This window comes from Tamandua tetradactyla, chromosome 10 (genome assembly GCF_023851605.1).
Source record: "Tamandua tetradactyla isolate mTamTet1 chromosome 10, mTamTet1.pri, whole genome shotgun sequence".
Lineage (NCBI taxonomy): Eukaryota > Metazoa > Chordata > Mammalia > Pilosa > Myrmecophagidae > Tamandua > Tamandua tetradactyla.
In genome coordinates, this window is record NC_135336.1 from 15,700,484 (window position 1) to 15,727,165 (window position 26,682).

Sequence of the window (26,682 nt, forward strand, 5' to 3'; positions counted from 1 at the left end):
ATAGCTTACTAAAGGCTTTTATCTACAGAAAAAAAAAAAAACACCTTAAATTTTGATCTTTGAATCATGACAATAGAATAAGCCAAAATGGGTCTATTTTATTTTAAGGAAGACTATTTCAGAAGCATTTGTGCATGATTTGTAAGTAAGGCAATAAAAGTTCAGTTTATACATTAACAACAAAAAAAAGCTATTTAACTTTTCCATCTTACCCTCTGATGAAAAATTTGCTACCACTGAAGAGGATATCCATAATTCTCAAGTACTGAATGATACATAAAGGAGAACTCAGATATATATATAGAAAACCACTGGTCTATACCTTTTTTTGTGAGGGAGATAAGGTGAATTCATAAAGTTCAGACAATGCTCTTTTTTTCCCCAAAGAAGTTGAAGTAAACACATTTAACATTATTGTTTTTGATGAAGCAGAGTAGGGTAAAAGAAACAATTTGTCAATTTGGAGAAATTTTCTATAGAAAATACAAGGTTATGTCATAAAATTTACAGATGAATTATGTGTGTATGTACATACACATGCATATGTACATACACACATAATGACTTTCTCTATAGTAACTGTGAGATTCTTGTTTAGCACAACATGATTTTTCTATAAAAAGCACCTTCTTCTGTTAAATAACTCTTTAAAAAAAAAGCACCATGAAATAATTGTTAAAACTGAGCACTGAATTATAAAAGTTGAGCACACATATTTGTATACAGATACAATCTCAATTACTTAGGGACTAAATAACTTTTCATCAACTCTTAAAGGAAAGATATGGGTAAGATAAAAGAAAAAAAAAGTAGTATCAAATATCTAGCATTCTCATTTATTATGTTTTAAATCTTACATTATATATAAGATAAATAGTCTAAAAATAATGGCTACAGCTATTTTCTTAAAATCATGTCTTGTATCAATTTTTTTAGGATAGTTATCCCCAGCCAAAACAGGTAAGGGATGGCTACTACATGTACTGGAAAGAAAGGCAGTCCTGTCTTTGGCTTCTGATTTGATAAAGGCTTTAAGTTTTGCTTCAAAATATATATATCTGTAATGAGAAAAATAAAGACAAACTTTTTGTAATAAGTCTATTTCTTCCCTCAAACTTTCTTACTACTAACTTTCAGTATCTGTACCTCCTATTTGATTTCTTTCTACTCTTTAAGTTTATTCTTATTTTCACCATTAATCTCAAATTATCTCCCAAATTTTTCATCCACTGATTTAAAATATAGAAATTCTTAATTCTATATATATTTTTAACTTAGAATAGCTGTAAGTTTACAGAAACATCATGCAGAGGGTATGGCATTCCAATATACTCCCATGCCACACACACAGTTTTCCCTATTGTTAACATTTTGCTTTAGTGTGGTACCTTTGTTATAGCTGATGGAACAACATTATTCTTAATCCTATTTTTAATAGTAACTTCTGGATTTATATTGTCTTCAATGACAAAATGTTTAGCCTTGGAAACCTTTATTTTTCAATACAAGTTAGGGCAACATCTAAATTAGATACTTCCACTGTTTAAAAATCTCCTTTTTCTCATGAGGCTTACTGGTACATTATTCTTATTTTCATACCAATTACTGTCACAGAATATCATTTCACAATTCACTTTAAAAATGCTGGGACAATCAAAATTGCCAAAAATCACAATGCAATGATCTGAACTACACCATTATTTAAGTTTAAAAATAAAGACATTAAAAAAAACTAAAAAAAAAAGACAAATTCAGAAAAAGAGAGTAAATTAGAGATTACCAGAGCTTCAGGGGAGGAGGAATGGGGAGTTATTGCTTAATGGGTACAGAGTTTCTGTTTGGGGTGATGGAAAGGTTTTGGTAATGAATGATGGCAATAATAACACAATATTGTAAATGTAAGTATGTCGCTAAATTGTACATGTAAAAATGGTTAATGTGGCAAATTCTATGTTTTTTAAAACATAAATATGTTGTCACAAAGAAAAACAACAAATTAAAAAATAATAAGTACATGCAGCAGTAGTAATGGCCATCTGCCTTTGACTTGATTAAAAAAGAGCTATCATCCATGTTATCCTTTTCTGAAAATACACTAAGTCCCTGATTTCTATTTCAAAGAAAACAAGCCCAAAACGTATGATCCTTTCTATAAATAGTGTATTTTAAGGAAGGTAAAACTCACCAATCTGTGTGCCATTGGCAGTTAGGAACCACTGAAGTGCCATAAATAAATGTTTACTACAACAGTTACAAGGTACAAAATGGAATCCATGATTTTAAAGTTATACATTATTTATACAGTAACACAAAAATATGCAGTTGTATTATTAACTGGTATTCAGTAACAAATATAAAATTAATACAAATTCATATAGCTGTTATTCAGAAGTTCGTAGCATACGTAAACAGGAAAGAAGTAAAGAAAGGAAACGATGGCTGCATAACATTACCTATGGTAAGGAGTGCTAGGTTCATCTATTTTCATTAAGCCATAGTCTTTGTCTGCTGGATGATATGTTGCCAGGATGTTCATTTCATCCCACTTCTGGGATTTTTTACTAAAATTAAAAAGAAAAAAAAATTTTCTCCAATATGATAAAAGGTCAAAAAGTTACACATCTAAATACACAAATATCCATATTCTACTTTTCAAGTTTATGTGACTGCTAACCTCTATTTTCATTTATACTTTCTTAGAATAAGAATTGATTTAGTGGAAAAGAGATAAATTACAATAAATTGTCTTCATTTGGCCTATAGAATTAATAACAGCAAAAACTGAAAATCTATACATTGCTTGTTCTCAGTAGTTTAGAATTTTGACTTACGCTATGCCAGTCTGCTAAAAATCTTAACGTGAATATTTCCTTGGCTTACTTTCTTCAGGGATATCCATAACAATCAAAAGAATCAGAATGTAAAACTACAGGGAGAATGCCATTACATTCTAACACAACAAATAAAGAATTAGGTTGAAGTAAAATTATAGCTCAGTTTTTAAAATTTAGAAAACTTGGAAGTTGCTAAGAAATGATGTATACAGATTATCTGGAATAAATCTACTTAAGAGAAACAGAAATGCTTTATTTGTGCTTTAGGAGCATCTTTTAACATTCATTCAGCAAAGTACTTGCACAATTCTTAAGGTGCTCGATAATTAAGTATCTTAATTACAAATCCTTCTCATCTACTCTAAAAAGGACCTTGAAGGCCCCTCTACCGGTCAATAATACTTTGTTAGATACAGAGTCTGTGACTTATGTATTTAAAACAAAAAGTGCTTTAAAAGGAATCAGTGATGCAGATTTTATAGTTTCAAATTCCTTCTTGCATTTTGTTCAGATTGGTGAGGTTATTACTACAGATTTTTTCAATTCTCCTAAATCTTCCAATACTCTGTATGAAGAATGACACACTTATCATTTAATGTCATATTCCCTTCCCCATGGGCTTAAGTGGATTTGCTGAGTCATCTTAAAAATTACACATGCCCACTAATGGCAGCTGAACCCTACTTCATGCTCTCTTCCTTTCTACCTTGAAGGACCCAAAGGGTTCCTTTTCAGACTTAATATTTTTGACTACAACTTTCTTTCAATTCTTAAACCTTATATTTTCTCAACAGGCAAGGGTAAAAGGTTGACCCAGACAGATATTCCACAGATGACTTAAGACTACAACTTTCACTGTTCCTTAAAAAATAACCTGTCAGAAGTTGTTGCCTAATATCTTCCCACCACAAAATAGGAAAATCTTTAAAGCTTGTAAGAAGCTAAAATTAAGACATATATAGGTTATTGATTTCTAGACATAGAAACTAGACTTCTTTGTTTTTTAAAGATTGCTTGTTTATTCATTCAGCATGGACGTCAAATTAATTTCCACTCAATATGCTTGACGTTTCAACTAATCAAATGTTACTAGAAAAAAAAAGTCACACGATTGAACTAGACTAAGTCTACATAGAAATTGCTCTTTACAATATTTATTTCTTCAGATGCCTAGCTTGATTGTCTCTCACAGCTGGTCTTGTGAGAGAAAAAAAAATTTAACTGGGAAGCAGATACTTAAGGTTCAATTTCAGTCACCCTTCATAAATTCTGTGACTACTGGCAAGTCCAATAAACATCCCTTCTTGAATTGTCTTTATGTGGAAATTATAATAAAACAGAATATTAACAACAGTCCTTCTTACAATATAAGATTGTTGAAAATCAAATGAAATACATCTGTGAAACCAAATTACAAAAGCACCAAAAAACTATAAGGAGTTCTGATGGTTTTAAAATCTGAAGTATTGGGCTAAATATCTTGAAACATGATCTCTCTTAGCACTGTATGGTACAGGCTTAGATAAAGCATTCTGAAAAGTTTAAATTGCTTTTGTATTAAATTCCTTTACTTTCACCCTGTAAGACTCAAATTAAAAATTATTCTGAAATATTTAAGGTATTCCACAGAATGAGTATTTTTCTTAAATAGCAGTTTTCTATTTCTGATTAATCTATAGTTTTAGAAATTTTATTTTGCTAAACAGCTCTATTATCTACAAATTCAGAAAGCAAATGATGCGGTCTGCGCATGGCCACATCCTGTCTAAGAGAACCACTTCCAAAGATTTAAGAAGATAGCAGAAATGATCAAGGAGCTTCATAACAATATTAAGTCTGAATCAGAATTACAAAAGCAAAAGTAAAACTTTCATAAAACTTGTTTTAGTAGACTGTCCTGTTAAGATTCCCTATTACAAATACTGTAAAAGGAAATCAGCACATCCCCCTTTATATAAAGTTTAAAAGCAGGCAAAACTCAAGTGTTTAGGGATGTATATCTAAGTGATCACCACAGTGGTTACTATTACAGGAAAGGAGAAGACTGAATGAGAAGGGGAAAGAACATTTCTGAGGTGATGTTCAAGGTGGTGGTTACATGGGTGCTCAGCTACATTTACATTTAATACACTCTTGTGTGTACTACATTACATTATTAAAAAAAATAAACACACATTAATGACCCTACTAATTACAAAGTAGAAAAAGTTATTTCCTAATGATAAGAATACTGAATGAAAAGTAACAATTTGTCATCATTACTGCTTAAGCTAGAAAAAGAATGAAAATGGATGTTTGGAGTTTAAAAGGTATCTTTCTTGGGTTAACACAACATCCTGTAAATCTGTTTTATAAGATAATGATAGAAAAAAAAAAACTATACATAGAATTAAGAATAAAATCTACTAATCACAATCCCAGTACTTTAAACTACTAGGAATGTTCATTTCTACATATTCTTTCCATACTCTATTAAATAATATAAATGAAAACACAATAGTTATAAATATACATATGTTTTATAAGCTATTTGTTTTCTAGACTATCATTTTGATGGCTGCATAATATTTAATAATAAACTACTCAATGCTATTTATATTGAATCCCAATGTTTTCCTATTTTACAGTAAGGCAGAAATGATCTTGTTTCTGCATTTCTAGTCAATGATATTTTTAGGACAATGTGCTAGGACAGGCATTTCTGGGTTAGAGTTTATGAAGAGCTTCATAGCTCACTCCATGGAGCCAGAGAGTCTTTTTTTTCAAAGAGAGAACTATTTGTAACGTCCTCAACATTACCAAAAAGTTGACAAGACTGTGTATTTCTGTGTATATGTGTTTCATCTACTTCAGCAAGCATACAACAGAACTAAAGAGTTTTGTTTCTTTGCTCATTACCAAATAAATATGAAAAAAAGTGCTTATTTTACTTTCCTCATGTGAATAGATGTTTATATTTTTTCCCTATTTACCAGAAACATTCTCTTATAAGGTTGAGTGAATTCGATACATTTATATAAACCACTGTAAACACAACTCCAATTTTTCTCCCTATTTTATTTTTCACCGTAAAGAGAATACAAAGGTCTGTATGTTCAAAGCCTCAATCTCTTCCATTTCCTTAATGCAACACTAAGAAAAAGAAAGCTTTAGAATTATTTAGATTCACGATATCTTTGAATTCTTAGATGGAAAATAGTGAAGCTGAAGAAACTGTCAGCAGAGGATATTGGATATGGAAATTAGCATCTCCCTAAAGCTTTGGTAGAATGAACATTAGCTTTATGAAACTGATGGAATGAACCTGAGTTTGAATCCCAATGCCATCATAAACTGTTTGATCTTCACTGCATTAGTATCTGTAAACACAAAAATTGGGCACTACCACTAATATCACAGATTTGCAATGAGGATGAAAGCACTGGCTGGTTTCAGCACCCCCCACCCGTTCTTGGGTGACTGTTTTTCTACAGTCTAAATCTGGTCTTGAAAAAGTCACTCCTTATTACTTTCACTTTGTTAGCTCAGATGCCATCTCAAAGACCAAGATGTACTTCTTGTTGCTGTGACTTGCTTGTTTAATAGTTTTAGCTGTGCTTGGAGAAGGAGGATTTTGCTACAAGGTGATTAACTCCACATTTCAAGAAATGGTTTCTCCTTTAAGATTCAACTTAGGTAGGTGGATCAAGTACAAAACTTCCAAGTCTGAAACCGTTACTGAACAATTAAAGTAAGACTTAATAATAAAAGCAATTGCAAGCAAGCAAAAAGTCATTTTTGTAAAACATTTTATTTTATTCGGTAAGCCTTTGACTATTTCACACCCCTTTATAGACAGAAACAGACACATTTAAAGCATGCTTATACATTTTTTTTTTTTTTTTTTTTTAAACATGTGCAGGCACCAGGAATCAAATCTGGGTCTCTGGCATGGCAGGCGAGAATTTTGCCTGCTGAGCCACCATGGCCCGCCCTAAAGCACACTTTTATCTTAAACTATATTAGACAAAATTAAAGCACAATTTTTTTTGAGGCAGAATTTGCCTGTGTTACCTAAGACCACTACAGAATTTGAATTGCATAGACTAATGGACTCCAAAGCAGATTATATAAAACCAGTCTTGAGGTATAGGAGAAATTAGATTACCCTATTTATTTCTATTAGAATAAAACTAACATTTCAGGGTGAAGAACTGGGTTAAACACTTTAATTAACTAATCCAATACTTAAACTAAGACACAGATATAATAACTAACTTACCCCAAATCAAAGCTAGGAAGTGGGAGACAGGATTTGAATCCAAGCAATCTAGCTCCAGAACCAGTACTCGACTCTTAACCACTAAGCCATAGTACTTCTCACAACACAGACTATAGTGATAGTTAATACAATATTTTCATCAATTCCAAAACACCCATTTTCACATTTTAACATTTCTGAAAACAGGATATGTCTTAAAATGGAAGGCACGTTATAATCTCGGCAGAGGTTTTTCTTTCTGGGTGGCACATAAAATCATGGTTTATCTTAGAATCAATGAAGTCTTGTTTTAGGTGAACTACACATACATACTTGTTAAATGTGTTGTTAGACCTTCACAAGTTGTGTACTATATTCACAATCATAGGACCTGACAATGGTGTTCAAACTAGTTGAACAGTGTGTTATAAAGTACTGATGTTTATTTATGTGTAGAATTTACAGATTCAATCTATTAAGAGAATGAAGATATCAGATTAAAAAAAAAACACCAACAATGATTTAATCAGTTCTGACTAGAACTGGATAAAAAAGGAAATAGAAATGCTTAAGATTATTTGAAATATGGTTTTACATGAATCTCATTTTAAGTGTATATTGTGCTTTGAGATACCAAATGATAGTAGTAAACGTACATAACTTATAAACAAACATGAAGTATCTGAATTTTTTTCTGTACTAAAAAGAATGCGCAATCAAAAAGGCTAGACCATTAGAACACACAACTCAATTTCTGACCTTAAAAAAAATTCCTTTGTAACATCTCTTTACATAACAGAGCCTCATAACTATGGGAGTGCAGAAAAAAAAAAAAGACCCCTGCATTTTACATGATAAAGGCATCAATCTAATTTATTAGATCTGTGGTCATTTTCATTTTAATATGAGATTCTTTTGCCGTGTTATACTTCGTTCTGACGTTTCAAGTTAGACCAATATTATACTACCTTTATTAGTTTCTGAATTGTAAGTGCATTGTAATTGCAAGAGCTATTTACTTTCAATACTTTTTATATGGAAGGGGGGACTATTGGTTGTAATTAAAATAAACATTACAAAAAGTTTGTTTAAAACATATTCAACTATGTTCTAATTGTTTCTGTTCAAAGAGGCTATAAAGTGACTAATGTTGCTCCATGAGCTGTGACTTTCAGTTTCTTTGCTTTACAGTCATGTAACACTTGTCATGAACAAGCCCGCCCCTTTTTACACTTAGAACCAAACATCATGAACCTCAATGAATGAGGGCAGCTTCCTTTGAAGACAGGACTATAACCCTCTAATTATACAAGTCAATTAAAGTTGCCCACCTTACAAAAAGGCCCCTTTTAAGTAAATCTGCACTGCCAGCAGTTCCTAAAGGAGCCCTATGTGGGTGTATGAGTCTAGGATAGTGGCTGAAATAAAACCTGGAAGTAACCCCAGTCACTTGCAGAGAGTGAAGGCAACCCAGAGTAGCGCCAGGAGAGGGTACGAAAGATCAAAGCTGAGAACAAGCAGAAGTTAAGGGAGATGAAAAAGAGGAAAATAAGCCAGTTGGAAGCTTTTCAAAAAGAAATTCACACTGGAGAAGAGCTAAAGAACATAAGAGAACCATGCTCTTGCTGCTTAAGACCCTGGAGCTGCACTGGGGCCTTCTATAGTTGTTGCTGTTTACACTGCCTTGTACTTCCTGCTACAGATTTATCTTAGTGAGATTGTTTGATAAATCCCATGGTTTACAACCCCCCCCCCCCCCCCCACAGCCCCATTTGAAGCAACTTACCTCAAATTGAGGTTTGAAAAGTAGGCTGTTGGGGAATGTAAGAAGAGTCAAGCACCCAAAAGAAGGTAGGAGTGGGAAGGTGAGATCTAAACTGCTACTTAATGTTTTCTATGTTACACAAATCCCCATAAATTTACTACCACCAAGTAGTAGTTCCTTCTATGGTCCTAAACTAAATTAGTTCCTTAATACAGATGTGTCCTAGTTTCAACATTCTAATACTACATGAACATCCTTATTTTTGCTTCATGACTTTACAAATTTCACATAACTTTTCTATGCCTTATTTCCAGAAAGCGAAGTCCTTAATTTTTTTTAGTATCTTATAACACTCCAGCCCCACCGAGCTTTTAACCTACATGTATATTTTACACTACATACTGTGCTGCAACTTTTTTTTTCAATGAGCACTGCACCTTGGATATCTTTTCCTGTCTGTTCATAAACACGTACTTCAATCTTTTTTAAAGGCTAGTGCATTGTTCTATTGTACAAATGTACTATAATTAATATTTCACCAGTCTTTATTAACGGACGTTGGATTGCTTCCAATTATTTACTATTACACACAATGCTTTGGCTCACCATCTTTTGCATGGGCATGCAAGAGCAACTAAAAAAATCACTGGATCATTTTAAGTTGCTCCTCTAGAAGCACTTTACTTGCAGATGCAAAATTAATTAGCAATAATCAGCTTTCCGTAAAATAAAAATCAAGGATCTGCAATTTCGGTTTCTCTTAGTAGAGAGATGACAAGCCTAGAACCTAAGAGAGTGAAGCATCATGTTTTGATAATATTTACGTAAAAAAGAATAATCGTAGAAGATAAGCAATAAGAAAAATGGGGACATGGTCTTTTTTTTGGCGTCTCTCATCAGCTTGCGTCTAGATCTCAGAGTTCTCAAGCCAAGAAAATACGCTTTTATTATAGATGAATTTTAGATACTTCGGATATGAGGTTAAGAAATAAAAGCTTAACAGATGAAGCTTTGAAACTTCAATTTGATTCTTAAACGTTACCAATTCCCCAAAGTTCAAGATCATAAGTTTGTTCTTAAAATATTATACATGAGTGCACTTTTTTTTCTTTTTTAAAAGGAAAAACACGATAAACATCATCGCTCCTTTAAAAGCCTTCTTAAAAAGCACTCGCAGCCAGGCCGAAAAAGGGGAGAGACCTGAGCGGCGCTGAAGCCGCATCCCCGGAGCCGCGGCCGGGTGCTCGGGGTCGGTAACGGGGCTGGTGGGCGAGGCCACCCGGGCCGGAAAGGAGTGGCTTCCCCCGGGAGACCCGGGAGACGAGCCGCCGACCTTCCTGGCTCTCACCTCAGCTCTTCATCGACACTCCCGCCGGGCTGCTCGGCCGAAGCCAACACAGAGGAAGTCGCAGAGCTCTTGTTCTTCAAGATCCCCTTGATGGGCCGGTGAGAGGCCGTCGAGGCCGCCATTGCCCGCCGATCCGGCTGTCGGCTCAGTGTCGCAGCTTGGCGCGGGCTCGAGGAAGGGAAAGGACAGACGTGAGCAAGGACCCTCCAGGCAGTCACGGAGCCCGCTCGAGGCTAAGGCGGCCGCACCTGCTAGCACAGAGACGGCTACCGGCGTCGCTGTCACGACACAACGACCCCGAAGCCGCAGCCGACCCCGCGCGGCTGGCAACCAGTCGCGCGCCCTCGGCGGCCGGCACCTTCACGGCGTCCGGCGAAGAGAGGCCGGCTTAGTACCCCGGCGCGGGAACGACGCCGACGCCAAAAGCAAGCAGACCCGCCCTCTCGCGATATCTAGGCGGGGCGAGAACAAAACCAAACTCCTCGCCCCGCCCGCTGCCGGCCCACTGTCTTTCCGCTTACCCCTCCCACGGGGGGAGGTTCAAGGCTTCTCTACAGGGTTTTACTGCTCTCCAAGCACTCATATCCCTACCACCTTATTAAGTCGGTATTGCTGTTTCTATTTTGTGACTCGGCAGACGGGCTCAGAGGTGATACCACTGACCAAAGATGTAGCTGACTCAGAGAATTGAATACAATGTACCTCTTCCCTTCCATTTAAACGGAATAAAAACTCCCTATTATAAAATCATGGAATATCAGCATTGGAATGGTCCTTAGAGACCTATTATGAAGTCATAGAATACTGGCATTGGAATAATCTAAGATTGTCGTTTTACTATTGGAGAAGCTGACCGACAGAGGGGAAGTGACTGGCCGTCTCCACATAGCCCATCCAGCACACAGTCATAGAACTTGAGGCTTCTGACGTCTAGTCTGGTGCTTTGCATCTACCATGTCGCCTTCCCATTGGTAAAACTGTGGAAGGTATTGCTGGCAGAAGTTCCTAGAACTGTGATTTGTAATCTGATCCATAAAATATCTTCTAGGGAATTCATTTAAGATAACCATTTGTCCAACACTGACTGAAATAGGCCAAAAGCCTTGGGAACCGGATAGGTTTTCAGGCGAAGAGTTCAAATTGAGAAAATGAAAGAACCCTCCCCCTATTATTTTGTGTTTGGGTGTGAATGAAAAGCATGAGAGAGAACTTTCATAAGAAAGAAGGAGAGAGCTTCTGGTTGAGAGGTGCTGTGCATATTGTGAGGAGTAGAAGTGGGTTCTATGGAGTATATGAAAGGGCAGAAGTTTGAAGATTTGAAGCCTTAGAACAATTGCATAATTTTGCTGCATCTAAAGTCCAGAGTCAAGCTAGCATCTGTAGAGGTGGTGGTGTCCATGCAGTGCAGGACCAGGAGTTGTACAGATGGGAAAAATGAAGGTCTCAGAGGTTAAGCACTCCCACCCCAGTCTCTTATCACCCGACACTTTTCTACCACCCATTCCTAATCAGGCCTCTTCATAATCTTTGCAGCAAGCCAGAGAAGAGCAGGTTGGGTGACCAAGAACTGCCTTCTCCAACATACCAGCTCCTCTATAGATTCATGGGTTACTAGGTCTGGAAGGGACTTTGCCAAGCACTCCTACCAGGTAGCAATTTGGCATCTTCTTGAACATCCCCAGTAGCCAGGAGCTTGCCATTTCCCAACACAGCTCATTTTATATTTGGACAGCTCTGACTCAGAAGTTCTTTCTTAGTCTTAGCTGACACCTGGTTGCCAGCAACATCTGGTGTCAGGGGACAGAGAGGATATGGACAGGGTGAAGGGTGCTACCTTATTTTACTCTGATGGCAGAAATCTCATCTCCTTTAACACAGGCTCCTGTGGCTTAGGCAACAACAGTTGGTTCTGTATTCTTGGGACTCTGCTCCCCAGGACTGACTATAAGCAACTATCTTGTTTTCATTGTCTGGCACTCAGCCCCTGGCTGAGTTCCTGGCATGGAACAGGGCCTTAGTAAGGGAATGAATCCTGAATGGAGATGAGAATGGGGTAAGTAAACAAGAAGGGAAAGAAGGGAAACAACTTTGGCAGCCACAGAGCTGAATGTGCTCCCCCAGGGATTTCCCCAGTTGGAGTCTAAAGTGGCTCCACAGCCATTCTTTTTTTTTTTTCTAACATGAAATTTATTTCTTATTTCAAAAATTAAAATATCCACATTATAGAACAATCAAAAGACAGAAAAGCAGAATGAACAGAAACCCTCATATCTTTAGAAATGTATTTAATATTTACATTAAATGCTATGTATAAATTTTTTTTATTAGAGAAGTTGTAGGTTTATAGAAAAATCCTGCAGAAAATAGTTTCTATATACCTACCTCTATCATTAACATTTTGCCTGTGTGGTACCTTTGTTACAACTGATGAAAGAATATTATTATAATTGTACTAACTATAGTTCATAGTTTACATTAGGGTTCACTGTTCATGCTGTATAGTCCTATGCTGTTATTGTTTTAACGTTTTAAAATTGTGAAATAGAACATATATACACAAAAGTAATAAATTTCAAACTGTATTTTAACGAGTAGTTATAGAACAGACATCAGACTTTGGTATGGGTTACGGTTCCACAATTCCAGGCTTTTCCTCTAGCTGCTTCAAGACACTGGAGACTAAATGAAATATCAATATGATTCAGCAGTCATACACATCTGTTAAATCCTATCTTTTCTATTATAACTCTTCCTTCTCCTTTGATCCTTCTTCTGATCTTCAGGGATATTAGGGCTATGCCCATTCTAACTTTTTCATGTTGGAAAGGGCTGTTGACAGTATAGGATAACTTGACAGCTGCCATCTCCCTTCCTGAGTCCCCAAAGGAACTCTCCTTCCCTGTCAGGATTACTTGTCAGCGGTGGTAATCCTATTTTCAAGGAAATACACAAAACTTCCCTTCATGTGTTCTAAATTATTGGGCAGACTTGCTTTGTTCCTGCTTGGACCCAGCAGTTACCACCTTGAACCTGTGACTAGGCCCCTAATTAAGCATTGCCTTGCTTTGAGACCCTCTAATGAAAAGAGCTACCGTGGTATGATGTAAGGTGTTTTATTACAGTTAATAAAACAAAATAAAAAAACAGTCGATGGTTCCTGAAGAACCTTGAAAAAAATGTTTGCCCCAATAAAAATAAAAAGAACTTTTGTCTCTTTGTAAGATTTCTACCACTCCCAGCTCCACTAAAAGGTAATGCAGATGAAGAGGACTTCCTTAATATTTAAAAAAACAATGAAATATTAATTTGGCCACAAGATTGCAAGTGCCAGCCCAGCTTCTCCCTGTATTTTTCAGTGTGGTGCAGAAAAAAATTTCCAAATGCTTCTAAACAGAATTCTCCTCCTATACCTCTGCCATAATATGCTCTTTACAGAAATTCATCTAGACCAAATAGCCAATGCACTGAATTTGGCTGAATTTATGTTACATTTTCTGTATGTTGAGAGTTTGGCTGCCGAGAGATGGATTGCGGATGGAATCTTCCATTCTGGTTACAGTGTCTGGAAGTAGCTATTGTGCGCAAGGCAAATTCACAGTTTAAAAATATATACATAAAAACAAAAAAAAAAAAGAAAAAAAATATATATATAAGTTTAAGGATTATCAAACAATATTGCTGTTCTCTTTTGAAGACTTTTTTATGGTAGCCCAAACCAATGCAACATATTAAAAGAAAGAGATGCTTTTACTGTACCTCCTTATGTGGCTGAGTAAGTTGGTTACTATGCTTATTGCAACAGGCTTCTAAGGCCACCACCTCTTGGCTTCCCACCAAAAACAGAGTTCCAAATGTACAAATGCTTCCACGGCCGGCTCCACCTAGCCTACCTAAGACATCAGCCAGGTTTCACTGAGCAGGGAAGTGGATAGTGCTCCTTCCCTCCACCCCACATTTGGAAAAATACCCAGAGGTTGTGACTTAATGACCACTGAGTCAGTAGCAGCTCTTTGCTTGCCAAGAATGGCACATTGTTCTTTTCCTTTTCAGGTAATCCTCCACAGGATGGGAAAATTATGGATTTTATAACACATGGTAGAAAAGGCAAAATTATTTAAACAAACTACGAAAAGTATTTTTAAAAGAGAGAGAAAGCTAATGCTTTGATTTACAACAATTTACAACAATTTTCTATTGATTCTCTTCCCAGTAAAGACATTGATTAAGAAAATCACTTAACCTCACCACAAAAGCCTCAAAGATGCCCAAATACTTATCTGAAAAGACTCACAGCATATGCACACCTGTTGGATATACAGATGTTTCATTAGTTCCTAGATATTTCCTGACCCTTTAAACATGATTGTTAAATTCAGGGAATCTAGAGAAATACTTACTTTTTCAAAACTTATCAGACAAAAACCTGGAAAGGGAAAAGAAGGTAGGGTAAGTAGTAAGTGCTTTAGAATGGAAAATAGGAAGTGTGAATTTTTTTTATTAATTTTTTAAAAATATAACAACAGACATCTTAACGTATGATCATTCCATTCTACATATATAATCAGTAATTCACAATATCATCACATAGTTGCATATTCATCATCATGATAATTTCTTGGAACACTTGCATCAATTCAGAAAAAGAAATAAAAAGAAAACAGAAAAAAATTCATACATACCATATCCCTTGCCGCTCCCTTTCATTGATTACTAGCATTTCAATCTACTAAATTTATTTTAAAATTTGCTCCCCCTATTATTTATTTTTATTCCATATGTTTTACTATCTGTTATAATGTAGATAAAAGGAGCATCAGACACAAGGTTTTCACAATCACACAGTCACATTGTGAAAGCTATATCATTATGTAATCATCTTCAAGAAACATGGCTACTGGAACACAGATCTACATTTTCAGGCAGTTCCCTCCAGCCTCTCCATTACATTTTGACTAAAAAGGTAATATCGATTTAGTGTGTAAGAATAACCTCCAGGATAACCTCTCGACTATGTTTGGAATCTCTCAACCATTGACACCTTATCTTGTCTCATTTTGCTCTTCCCCTTTTTGGTTGAGAAGCTTTTCTCAATCTCTTGATGCTGAGTCCCAGCTCATTCTAGGATTTCTGTCCCACGTTGCCAGGAAGGTCCACACCCCTGGGAGTCATGTCCCACATAGAGAGGGGGAGGGTGGTAAGTTTGCTTGTTGTGTTGGCTGGAGAGAGAGGCCGCATCTGAGCAACAAAAGAGGTTCTCTTGAGGGTGACTCTTAGGTCTAATTTTAAGTTGGCTTGACCTATCCTTTTCGGGTTTAAGTTTCACCTGAACAACCCCCAAGATTGGGGGCTCAGCCTATTGCTTTGGTTGTCCCCACTGCTTGTGAGAATAGCAAGAATTCTCCACTTGGGGAAGTTGCATTTCCTCCCTTTCTCACCATTCCCGGAAGGGGACTTTGCAAATACATTTTCACTCACTGTTCAAATCACTCTGGGATTTACTGGGACATCACTCTGGACAAACCTACAAGATCTTATGCCCTATTCAAGGTTCCATGTATTTATGGTGTTCAATTAAACTGTCGACCTAAGTTATATTAGGAACTGCACTAGTCAAAATATAAATTTTGTACCAAATAAACATTTTTTGCTGTCACGCATAAGTTAAAGTTTTTAAATATTAATTACCATCTATTTTCAACACTCTGCAGTATTGACATTCCTTTGTTCTTCCTCATGCAAAAACATTTTTAAATTTGTACATTTAGTCACTATCATTATACACTCTAGGCATTCCTAGATTATACCATCTCAGTCTTTATTGTCTATCTTTCTTTCTGATTTCATTTGTGCCCTCAGCCCTCCTCCCTCTATCATTCTAACATTCAGTTTCATTGAGTGTTTTAACATAATTGTATTACAGTTAGGTAGTATTCTGGTGTCCATTTCCAAGTTTTTACATTCAGTCCTGTTGCACAATCTGTATCCCTTCAGTTCCGATTACCCAATGTCTAACCCTATTTCTATCTCCTGATGGTCTCTGTTACCAATGAAATTCTCTAAGTTTATTCACTAATGTCAATTCATGTCAGTGAGACCATACAGTATTTGTCCTTTTGTTTCTGGCTAATCTCACTCAGCATAATGTCCTCAAGGTCCATTCATGTTGTTACATACTTCATAACTTTATTCTGTCTTACAGCTGCATAATATTCCATCATATGTATATACCAGTTTGTTTAGCCACTCATCTGTTGATAGACATTTTGGCTGTTTCTGTCTCTTTGTAATTGTAAATAATGCTGCTATAAACATTGGTTTGCAAATGTCCATTTGTGCCCTTGCCCTCATGTCCTCTGAGTAGATACCTAGGAATGGTATCACCGGGTCGTATGGCAATTCTATATTTAGCTTTTTGAGGAACCACCAAACTGCCTTCCACAGCGGTTGTACCATTTGACATTCCCACCAACAGTGGATAAGTGTGACTCTTTCTCCACATCCTCTCCAGCACTTGTCATTTTCTGTTTTATTGGTAATAGCCATTCTGGTGGGTGTGAGATGATATCTCGTTATGGTTTTGATTTGCATTTCTCTAATAGCCATGGAAGTTGAACATCTCTTCATGTGCCTTTTGACCATTTCTATTTCCTCTTCTGAGAAGTGCCTGTTCAAGTCTTTTGGCCATTTTGTAAATGTCTTTTTGTTGTTTAGTTGAACAATCTCTTTATAAATTCTGGATACTAAACTTTTATCTGATATATCGTTTCCAAATATTGTTTCCCATTGTGTAGGCTGTCTTTTCACTTTCTTGATGAAGATCTTTTATGCGCAAAAGTGTTTAATTTTGAGGAGTTCCCACTTATTTATTTATTTCTTCAATGCTCTTGCTTTTGGTGTAAGGTCTAAGAAACCACCTCCTAGTATAAGATTTATAAGATATTTCCCTACACTTTCTTCTAACAGTTTTATGGTCTTATATCTAATGTTTAGGCCTTTGATCCATTTTGAGTTAATTTTTGCATAGGGTGTGAGATATGGGTTCTCTTTCATTCTTTTGCATATAGATATCCAGTTCTCTAGGCACCATTTATTGAAGAGACTGTTCTGTCCCAGGTGAGTTGGCTTAACTGCCTTATCAAAGATCAATTACCCATAGATGAGAGGGTCTATATCTGAACACTGTCTTCTATTCCATTGGTCAGTATATCTATCTTTATGCCAGTACCATGCTGTTTTTACCACTGTAGTTTCATAATAGGCCTTAAAGTCAGGTAGCGTGAGACCTCCAACTTCATTTTTTTTCCTCAGGAATCTTTTAGCTATTCGGGGCACTCTGCCCTTCCAGATAAATTTGGTTATTGTTTTTCTGTTTCTGAAAAGTAAATTTGTGTATTTTAATTGGTATTGCATTGAATTTGTAAATCAATTTAGGTAGAATTGACATCTTAACTATATTTAGTCTTCCAATCCATGAACCCAGTATGCCCTTCCATATATTTAGATCTTCTGTGACTTGTTTTAACAATTTCTTGTAGTTTTCTTTGTATAGGTCTTTTGTCTCTTTAGTTACATTTATTCCTAAATATTTTATTCTTTTGGTTGCAATTGTAAATGGAATTCTTTCCTTGATTTCCCCCTCAGATTGTTCATTATTAGTGTATAGAAACACTACAGATTTCTGAGTGTTGATCTTGTAACCTGCCACTTTGCTGTACTCATTTATTAGCTCTAGTAGTTTTGCTGTGGATTTTTCAGGGTTTTCAACATATAGTATCATATCATCTGCAAACAGTGAGAGTTTTACTTCTTCCTTTCCAATTTTGATGCCTTGTATTTCTTTTTCTTGTCTAATTGCTCTGGCTAGAACTTCCAACACAACTGTTGAATAATAATGGTGATAGTGGGCATCCGTGTCTTGTTCCTGATCTCAGGGGGAAAGTTTTCAGTTTTTCCCCATTGAGGGTGATGTTAGCTGTGGGTTTTTCATATATTCCCTTTATCATGTTGAGGAAGTTCCCTTCTATCCCTATTCTTTGAAGTGTTTTCAACAGGAAAGGATGTTGAATTTTGTCAAATGCCTTCTCTGCATCAATTGAGATGATCATGTGATTTTTCTGCTTTGATTTGTTGATATGGTGTATTACATTAATTGATTTTCTTATGTTGAACCATCCTTGCATACCTGGGATGAATCCTACTTGATCATGGTGTATAATTCTTTTAATGTGCTGCTGGATTAGATTTGCTAGAATGTTGTTGAGGATTTTTGCATCTATATTCATTAGAGAGATTGATCTGTAGTTTTCTTTTTTTGTAGTATCTTTGCCTGGTTTTGGTATGAGGGTGATGTTGGCTTCATAGAATGAATTAGGTAACTTTCCCTCCACTTCAATTTTTTTGAAGAGTTTGCACAGGATTGGTACTAATTTTTTCTGGAATGTTTGGTAGAATTCACATGTGAAGCCATCTGGTCTTGGACTTTTCTTTTTGGGGAGCTTCTTAATGACTGATTCAATTTCTTCACTTGTGATTGGTTTGTTGAGGTCGTCTATTTCTTCTCAAGTCAATGGTGGTTGGTCATCCCTTTCTAGAAAGCTGTCCATTTCATCTACATTGTTGAATTTATTGGCATAAAGTTGTTCATAGTATCCTCTCATTACTTCCTTTATTTATGCAGGGTCAGTCATTATGTCTCCTCTTCCATTTCTGATCTTATTTATTTGCATCCTCTCTCTTCTTCATTTTGTCAACCTCGCTAAGGGTCCATCAATCTTACTGATTTTCTCATAGAACCAACTTCTGGTTTTGTTGATTTTCTCAATTGTTTTCATGTTCTCAATTTCATTTATTTCTGCTCTAATATTCATTATTTCTTTCCTTTTGTTAGCTTTGGGGTTAGTTTGCTGTTCTTTCTCTAATTCTTCCAAGTGGACAGTTAATTCCTCGATTTTTGCCCTTTCTTCTTTTTTGATATAGGCATTTAGGACAATAAATTTCCCTCTTAGCACTGCCTTTGCTGCATCCCATAAATTTTGATTTGTTGTGTTTTCATTTTCATTTGCCTCGAGATATTTACTGATTTCTCTTGTAATTTCTTCCTTGACCCACTGGTTGTTTAAGAGTGTGTTTTTGAGCCTTCATATATTTGTGAATTTTCTGGCACTCTGCCTATTATTGATTTTCAACTTCATTACTTTATGATCTGAGAAAGTGCTTTGTATGATTTCAATCTTTTTAAATTCATTGAGACTTGCTTTGGAACCCAGCATATGGTCTATCCTTGAGAATGATCCATGAGCACTTGAGAAAAAGGTATATTCTGCTATTGTGGGGTGTAATGTTTTATAAATGTCTGTTGTCTAGCTCATTTATTGTATTATTAAAATTCTCTGTTTCATTAATGATCTTTTGTCTAGATGTTCTGTCCATTGATGAAAGTGTGGAATTGAAGTCTCCAACCATTATGGTAGATGTGTCTATTTCTCTTTTCAGTGTTTTCCTCATGTATTTTGGGGCATTCTGGTTTGGTGCATAAATATTTATGATTGTTATGTCTTTTGTTGAATTGTTCCTTTTATTAATACATTGTGCCCTTCTTCGTCTCTTTTAACTGTTTTACATTTGTAGTCTAATTTGTTGGATATTAATACAGGTACTCCTGCTCTTTTCTGATTATTATTTGCATTAAATATCTTTTCCCAACCTTTCATTTTCAACCTATGTTTATCCTTGGGTCTAAGATGTGTTTCTGTAGACAGTATATAGATGGGTCCTGTTTTTTTAATCCATTCTGCCAGTCTTTATCTTTTGATTGGGGAGTTTAATCCATTAACATTTAGTACAGTATTGCAGTACAGGTAGTACTTTCTTCTACCATTTTGCCTTTTGGATTTTTTATGTCATATCTAATTTTCCTTCTTTTTACCTTTACTCATAGTCTTCATTTCTATACTCTTCTCCACATCTCTCTCTCCTGTCTTTTTGTAACTGCCTATAGTGCTCCCTTTAGTATTTCTTGCAGAGCCAGTCTCTTGGTCACAAATTCTCACAGTGATTTTTTTGTCTGAAAATGTTTTAATTTCTCCCTCATTTTTGAAGGACAATTTTGTTGGATATAGAATTCTTGGTTGGAAGTTTTTCTCTTTTAGTAATCTAAAAATATCATCCCACTGTCTTCTCACCTCCATGGTTTCTGCTGAGAAATCTATGCATAGTCTTATTGAGCTTCCCTTGCATGTGATGGATTGCTTTTCTCTTGCTGCTTTCAAGATTCTCTTTCTCTTTCACATCTGACATTCTGATTGGTAAGTGTCTTGGAGTATGTCTATTTGGATCTATTCTGTTTGGGGTACACTGCACTTTTTGGATCTGTAATTTAAATCTTTCATAAGAGTTGGGAAATTTTCAGTGATAATTTCCTTCGCTAGTTTTTCTCCTTCTTTTTCCTTCTCTTCTCCTTCTGGGACACCCACAACATGTATATTTGTGTGCTTCATGTTGTCGTTTGATTCCCTGAGTCCCTGCTCATATACTTCTATTCTTTTCCCTATATTTTCTTTTACTTGTCGGATTTCAGATGTCCTGTCCTCCAGTTCACTAATCCTGTCTTCTTCCTCTCAAAATCTAACATTGCAAGTTTCCATTGTTTTTTTCATCTCTTCAACCGTGACTTTCATTCCCATAAGTTTGGTGATTTGATTTTTCAGACTTTCGATTTCTTCTTTTTGTTTATTTCTTGCCTTCTTTATGTCCTCCCTCAATTCATTGATTTGATTTTTGATGAGGTTTTCCATGTCTGTTCAAACATTCTGAATTAATTGTTTCATCTCCTGTATCTCATTTGAATTGTTGATTTGTTCCTTTGACTGGGCCATAGCTTCAATTTTCCTAGTGTGATTCGTTATTTTTTTGCTGGCATCCAGGCATTTAATTACCTTAATAAGTTTATTCTGGAGATTGTTTTCACTTCTTTTACCTAGGATTTTCTTGCTGGATGACTTTGTTGTCTATCTGTTCTTTGACATTCGGTTCAGCTTATTCTGGACCACTAGCTTAGGTTTTGTTTAACAGAGCAGAATTTTTCAGTTCTTGTTTTCTTGTTTCTTGTCCTGCCTGTATGGTGCTTCCACCACCCCCCTGCCCTGCCCCCACACACACTTAGGAAGGTCTACATAGTTATTAAGACTACAGCCAGATTTTCCCAGACCAAACTGGCCTCCTCTCAGGAGGAAAGAGTCACCTGTGTCAATTTTCCCTGAGAGTGAGACCCAGCAGGTTGAAAGACTTTCCTGTGAAATCTCTGGACTCTGTGTTTTTCCTATCCTGCCCTGTATGTGGCACTTGTCTGCCTGTGGGTCCCACCAGCATGAGGTGATGCGGTACCTTTAACTTTGGCAGACTCTCCCTCCTGGGGGCATGGCTGAGACAGAGAAGACTTTTAAAAATATATGGAAAATTAAAAAATTTGTCACCTAGTCTGGTCTATAAATTGTTGCAAGAGGTAAGCAAATTATACTGTATGCTATACTTTTACTGTAATAATTTTGCCAAATTATATTGCATTTTATTAATCTATGAATATCTATTGGGATAAGGAATATAGAATTTAATTCAGAATACATGTGACATTGGCAAAAATGCTTCAAGGAAAACCCTAAATATTCCATTTTTATACTGTTTATAATAGAGAGACTTTTTAGCCTTATTATTTATGATCCCTTGGATGTGTCCTAGTTTGAAGCTTATCAAATATATAATTTTTAAAAATTTTGACCAAACTGCTATAATAGTCTCCAGATTGGTCTAGGGAGATCTGCTGTCTTTACCTTTTATTTACCGTCATACTGTTTGTTTGGGACTGAATCATGTCCCTCACAGAAAGCATGTTCAGGTCCCAATCCCTAGTCCTGTGGCTGTGAGCCTATACACACCTGTAAATAGGATCTTTGAAAATGTTGTTAGTTAAGTTGTGTCTAAACTGAATGAGGGTGGCCTTAATCCAGTAAGGCTGAAGTCTTTCTAAGCAAAAGAAGTTGGACACAAAGAAAGGAGCCACAGGGTGCAGCCAGAAGCTGAAAGTCAACAGAGCCTAGAGGAGAAAGGAGAAGATGCTGCCATTTGCATTGCCATGTGCTAGAAAAGCCAAGGAACCCCAAAGATTGCTGGCCCTGGGAGGAAGCAAGCCTTCCACCCTCTGAAACAGTGAGCCAATAAATTCCTGCTGTTAAGCCAACCCATTGGTATGGTATTTGTTTTAGCAACCAGGAAACTTAGGACTCTGCTCTCTTACTTTTTGTTTTTTTTAAAGGCTACGTATGTAATGACCCTTAATTTATAAATTAAACTCTACTTTTCCAGGCACTTTGTTAGGAATAGCGCAAATAATTAGAATTACCATCCCCTTTCTTGCTTTTTCACTCAATTTGCTCAATCTTCTATAGTTGCTCATTGCATAAGACAAAGTCCAAATTCCACAGGCCTTCTCAATCTGGCCTTGTTTTTCTAGGCTCCTTCTCTGTTCACATCCACTTTCTTTCCCCTATGTTCTTCACACCAGAAACATGAAACTTCTCACAGTACCAGATTGTCTCTCCCACTGTGCCCTCCTTGGGAACAGGCGCAGGCCTTTCTCCTCTTACTCTCCAACAGCATAACAATGAATGCAGTGTCTGTCCATAGATGTTCTTGATAAATGTTGGTTCAATCAGTGAGTAAGTGAATAAACTGTTCTGACATTTCTCCCCAAATAATGACACCCTTTAAAATATAGGTTTCTTGGAAAATAATCTGATTGCATATCTCGTTATATTTGGGAGACTGAGATATTAACAGCTATAATGCTGAAAAGGAAATAATAAAAATAAGAAAAATGGCTGAATAAGGTAGAAAAGACAATTAATCAGACTTTGACCAATCTTTCAATCAGACAGATTTTTGACCATCAACAATCAGTCAAAACTTTACTGAGAGCTTATTATATGCCAGGTACTTTTCTAGGTCCTATCTATTGCTTGGTTTCTAAAATAAATTATAGCAGATATTTTCTTTTCATTTTAGGTTAAGGATCCTTTAAAAAAATTCTTTGTTTTTAACAAAGACACATATCTAGTTTTTTTTTTTTTTTAGCAGCATTATTTATTATAGCAAGAATTGAGAATTATGTAAGTATTCCAAAATACAGAATTGGGTACATAATTACAATATATCAAAATCATGAATCTGTAGCCTTTAAGAAAAACAATGTCCTTTAAGAATATTTAAAAGGAATGGTCATGATATCTTTTTTTATGAATATATTTTTAAAATACCAAAAAACACCATACAAACGCAAACATTCGTAATTTTTTTCACTTTTTATTAATTAAAAAATTAACAACAAACAAACAAAAACATTAACATATCATCCATTCTACATATATAATCAGTAATTCTTAATATCATCACATAGTTGCATATTCATCATTTCTTAGAACATTTGCATCAATTTAGAAAAAGAAATAAAAAGGCAACAGAAAAAGAAATAAAATGATAACAGAAAAAAAAAGATTATACATACCATACCCCTTACCCCTCGCTTTCATTTATCACTAGCATTTCAAGCAAAATTTATTTTAACATTTGTTCCCCCTATTACTTATTTTTACTCCATATGTTCTACTCGTCTGTTGATATGGTAGGTAAAAGGAACATCAGACACAAGGTTTTCACAATCACAGAGTCACATTGTGAAAGCTATATCATTGTTCAATCATCATCAAGAAACATGGCTACTGGAACACAGCTCTACATTTTCAGGCAGTTACCTCCAGCCTCTCCATTACATCTTGGATAACAAGGTGATATCTACTTAATGCGTAAGAATAACCTCCAGGATAACCTCTGGACTCTGTTTGGAATCTCTCAGCCATTGACACTTTGTCTCATTTCACTCTTCCCCCTTTTGGTCGAGAAGGTTCTCTCAATCCCTTGATGTTAATTTTCAGCTCATTCTAGGTTTTTTTCTCAATCCCTTGATGCTGAGTCTCAGCTCATTCCAGGATCTCTGTCCCACGTTGCCAGGAAGGTCCACACCCCTGGGAGTCATGTCCCATGCAGAGAGGGGGAGGGTGGTAAGACTGCTCATCATGTTGGCTGGAGAGAGAGGCCATATCTGAGCAACAAAAGAGCTCTCATGTGGGTGACTGTTAGGCCTAATTTTAAGTAGGCTTGACATATCCTTTGTAGGGTTAAGTTTCATATGAACAAACCCCAAGATTGGGGGCTCAGCCTATAGCTTTGATTGTCTACACTGCTAGCGAGAATATCAAGAATGCAACTTGAGAAAGTTGAATTTCCCCCCTTTCTCACTATTCCCCGAAGGGGACTTTGCAAATACTTTTTTTATTCACTGTTCAAATCACTCTGGGATTCATCGGGGCATCACTCTGGACAAATCAACAAAATCTCATGTCCTACTTAAAGTTCCATGTACTTGTGGTGTTCAATTAAGCTGTCTACATAAGTTATATTAGCAAATGCACTAGTCAAAATATAAATTTTGTACCAAATAAACATTTTTTGCTTTAGTCTCACACATAAGGTAAAAATTTTAAAATAGTAATTACCATCTATTTTCAGCACCCTGCAGTAATGACATTCTTTTGTTCTTCCTCATGTAAAAGCATTTTTTAAATTTCACACATCTAGTTTTAATAAGGTCTCTCTTCCAGCTTTAATTCTGTGTTCTTTGAGAGCAGTGAGTTGCTATTTTCACAAAGGTATAGCTTCCAATTTGTGTTAGTCTGGTGTTTCTAATAAGTGGGCCTGTGTCCTGAATAGGATTCAAGATGCTCTGTGTTCTCCTGTGGCTAAGGTAGGTGGGGGAGAAAAATCCTCGGTGGGAACCACAAAACTCTAACAAGAGAAAGTGTCTAGTTGTTTTCTCACTCATGTACTTGAAGGTCAGAAAAGCCATTGGTAAGGAAGGCTGGAGAGAAAAGCTCAGGCTTGGGAAAACAGCAGCAAGGGATGCATGGATTGGTGGTTTCTATGCAGATGTTCTTTTTTAAAATTTTTTTTTTATTTTTAAAAAATATATAACAACCAAACACAAACATTCTTAACATATGATCATTCCATTCCTCATATATAATCAGTAATTCACAATATCATCACATACTTATGCAGACTTATCTGTGAAACATAGAGCAAGAAATGCTGAAGCCTTCCAGTTCTCTTTTCATATCTCCCATCAAGATCATCTAGCATACAAAAGAGTTTGCTTCTCATTGTTTCTCATATATGGGTTTTTCTAGCCAGCGTCTTGAATTGAATTAAATTCAAAATGAAGTCAAAGGACTGGCTCCACATCCCAGCTCACAGAACTGCCAGCCCGCATCTCCAGGCCCAGGTTCCAACAGACCTCACCAAAATGCCATATCAAATGCAACACCACATGTTTGTAAACTGTGATGTTTACATTTCAAAAATTTGCCACGGATAGGAGCTACTTGACAAAGGAGGGCCTGACAGTACTCGTGGAAAAAAAATTTCTCAGATTTTTGGAAAATCAAAAAGACCATCTGGTTGTGGATAAAATAATGAAGGGTCTGTACCACTATCAAGATGGCAGTGAGCGTCCAGAGCTTCTTCTCGCTAATTGCTGGGTTCACCATCACATGCAAAGACTCTTCTGTATTATACATGAAGCAGAAGGGAAAGAAGTAGGCAGAAGTGAAGAATTAATTCCCCCCACCCTCATGAGAATGATTCCAAGAGTTGCTTAAGGTATCTGCCCTACAGCTTCCCTCTGCATAAGGACCTCAAAGCAAGTCGAGGTCCTTAGAAACTGTACAAATAAAATTCAACTCCCATTTGACAAGTAGTAGAAGAAGAGTTGATTAAATGCCAAATAAGCTTTATTTTTATATTGTTTGCATCCCCTTGCCTGCAATAAACCATTTTTTTAATACCTAAAAAAAAAAAAATGAAGCCAAAGTGAAAACTAGCTTTGTCCTTAGATATTTATTATTTACTTACTTACTGTGGCACCTTAACTGTTGTTTTGTAGGATTTTCTAACTACCTGTCATTAATGATTTACCTACTTGGAAACCTAACTCTGTCCAAGACAGGCCCCTAGTCAAAACTAATTTTATTTTAATTTTATGAAGGTCACAACACCCATAATATTTGCAACATCCTTAAACCCATTGTTAAGCTGTACTTGTCGAAGGCAATTCCATTTGCCACATTTCTAAGAGAAATATGTTTGACTCTGTACTCAGAACAGTTGCATTGAGGGTTGGGGAGCTTTAAGAGTGACCAAAACTAAAATTCATATTGTTTTTTCTAGATCATTCCATAGGGGAAGTAATGAAGTAAAACTGTGGGATAAATTCCCTATTACTTTTTCAGTGTGATTTTTTTTTCAGTGCACGGTCTGGAACTCGAGCCTGGGTCTCCTACATGGAAGGCAGGCATTCTACACTTAACCGCTTGTGCACCCTAAACATTAG

General features: G+C 36.1%; 1 protein-coding gene and 1 long non-coding RNA gene across 5 annotated transcripts in view; one reads left to right on the top strand and one right to left on the bottom strand.

The window, feature by feature from the left end:
- Positions 1-11,016, bottom strand: part of PPP1R2 (protein phosphatase 1 regulatory inhibitor subunit 2) — a 33,045-nt gene extending 22,029 nt beyond the window's left edge. The window contains exons 1-3 of one of the 4 annotated variants that reach the window (XM_077117929.1): positions 10,890-11,016; positions 10,188-10,355; positions 2,454-2,561 (exon numbers count right to left, since the gene is read on the bottom strand). In XM_077117929.1, the coding sequence (XP_076974044.1) occupies positions 2,454-2,561; positions 10,188-10,355; positions 10,890-10,903 (290 nt within the window). In that variant the 5' untranslated portion in view covers positions 10,904-11,016. Of the gene's footprint in view, positions 1-2,453; positions 2,562-10,187; positions 10,436-10,708; positions 10,725-10,781; positions 10,801-10,889 lie in introns of those variants that run through there. The other 3 variants (XM_077117931.1, XM_077117930.1, XM_077117928.1) reach the window with 3 other exon arrangements.
- The window catches only part of LOC143648236 (uncharacterized), a 69,756-nt gene continuing 53,587 nt past the window's right edge, over positions 10,514-26,682 (top strand). Inside the window, exon 1 of the long non-coding RNA XR_013158469.1 lies at positions 10,514-11,173. This is a non-coding gene — a long non-coding RNA (uncharacterized LOC143648236). The remainder of the gene's footprint in view (positions 11,174-26,682) is intronic.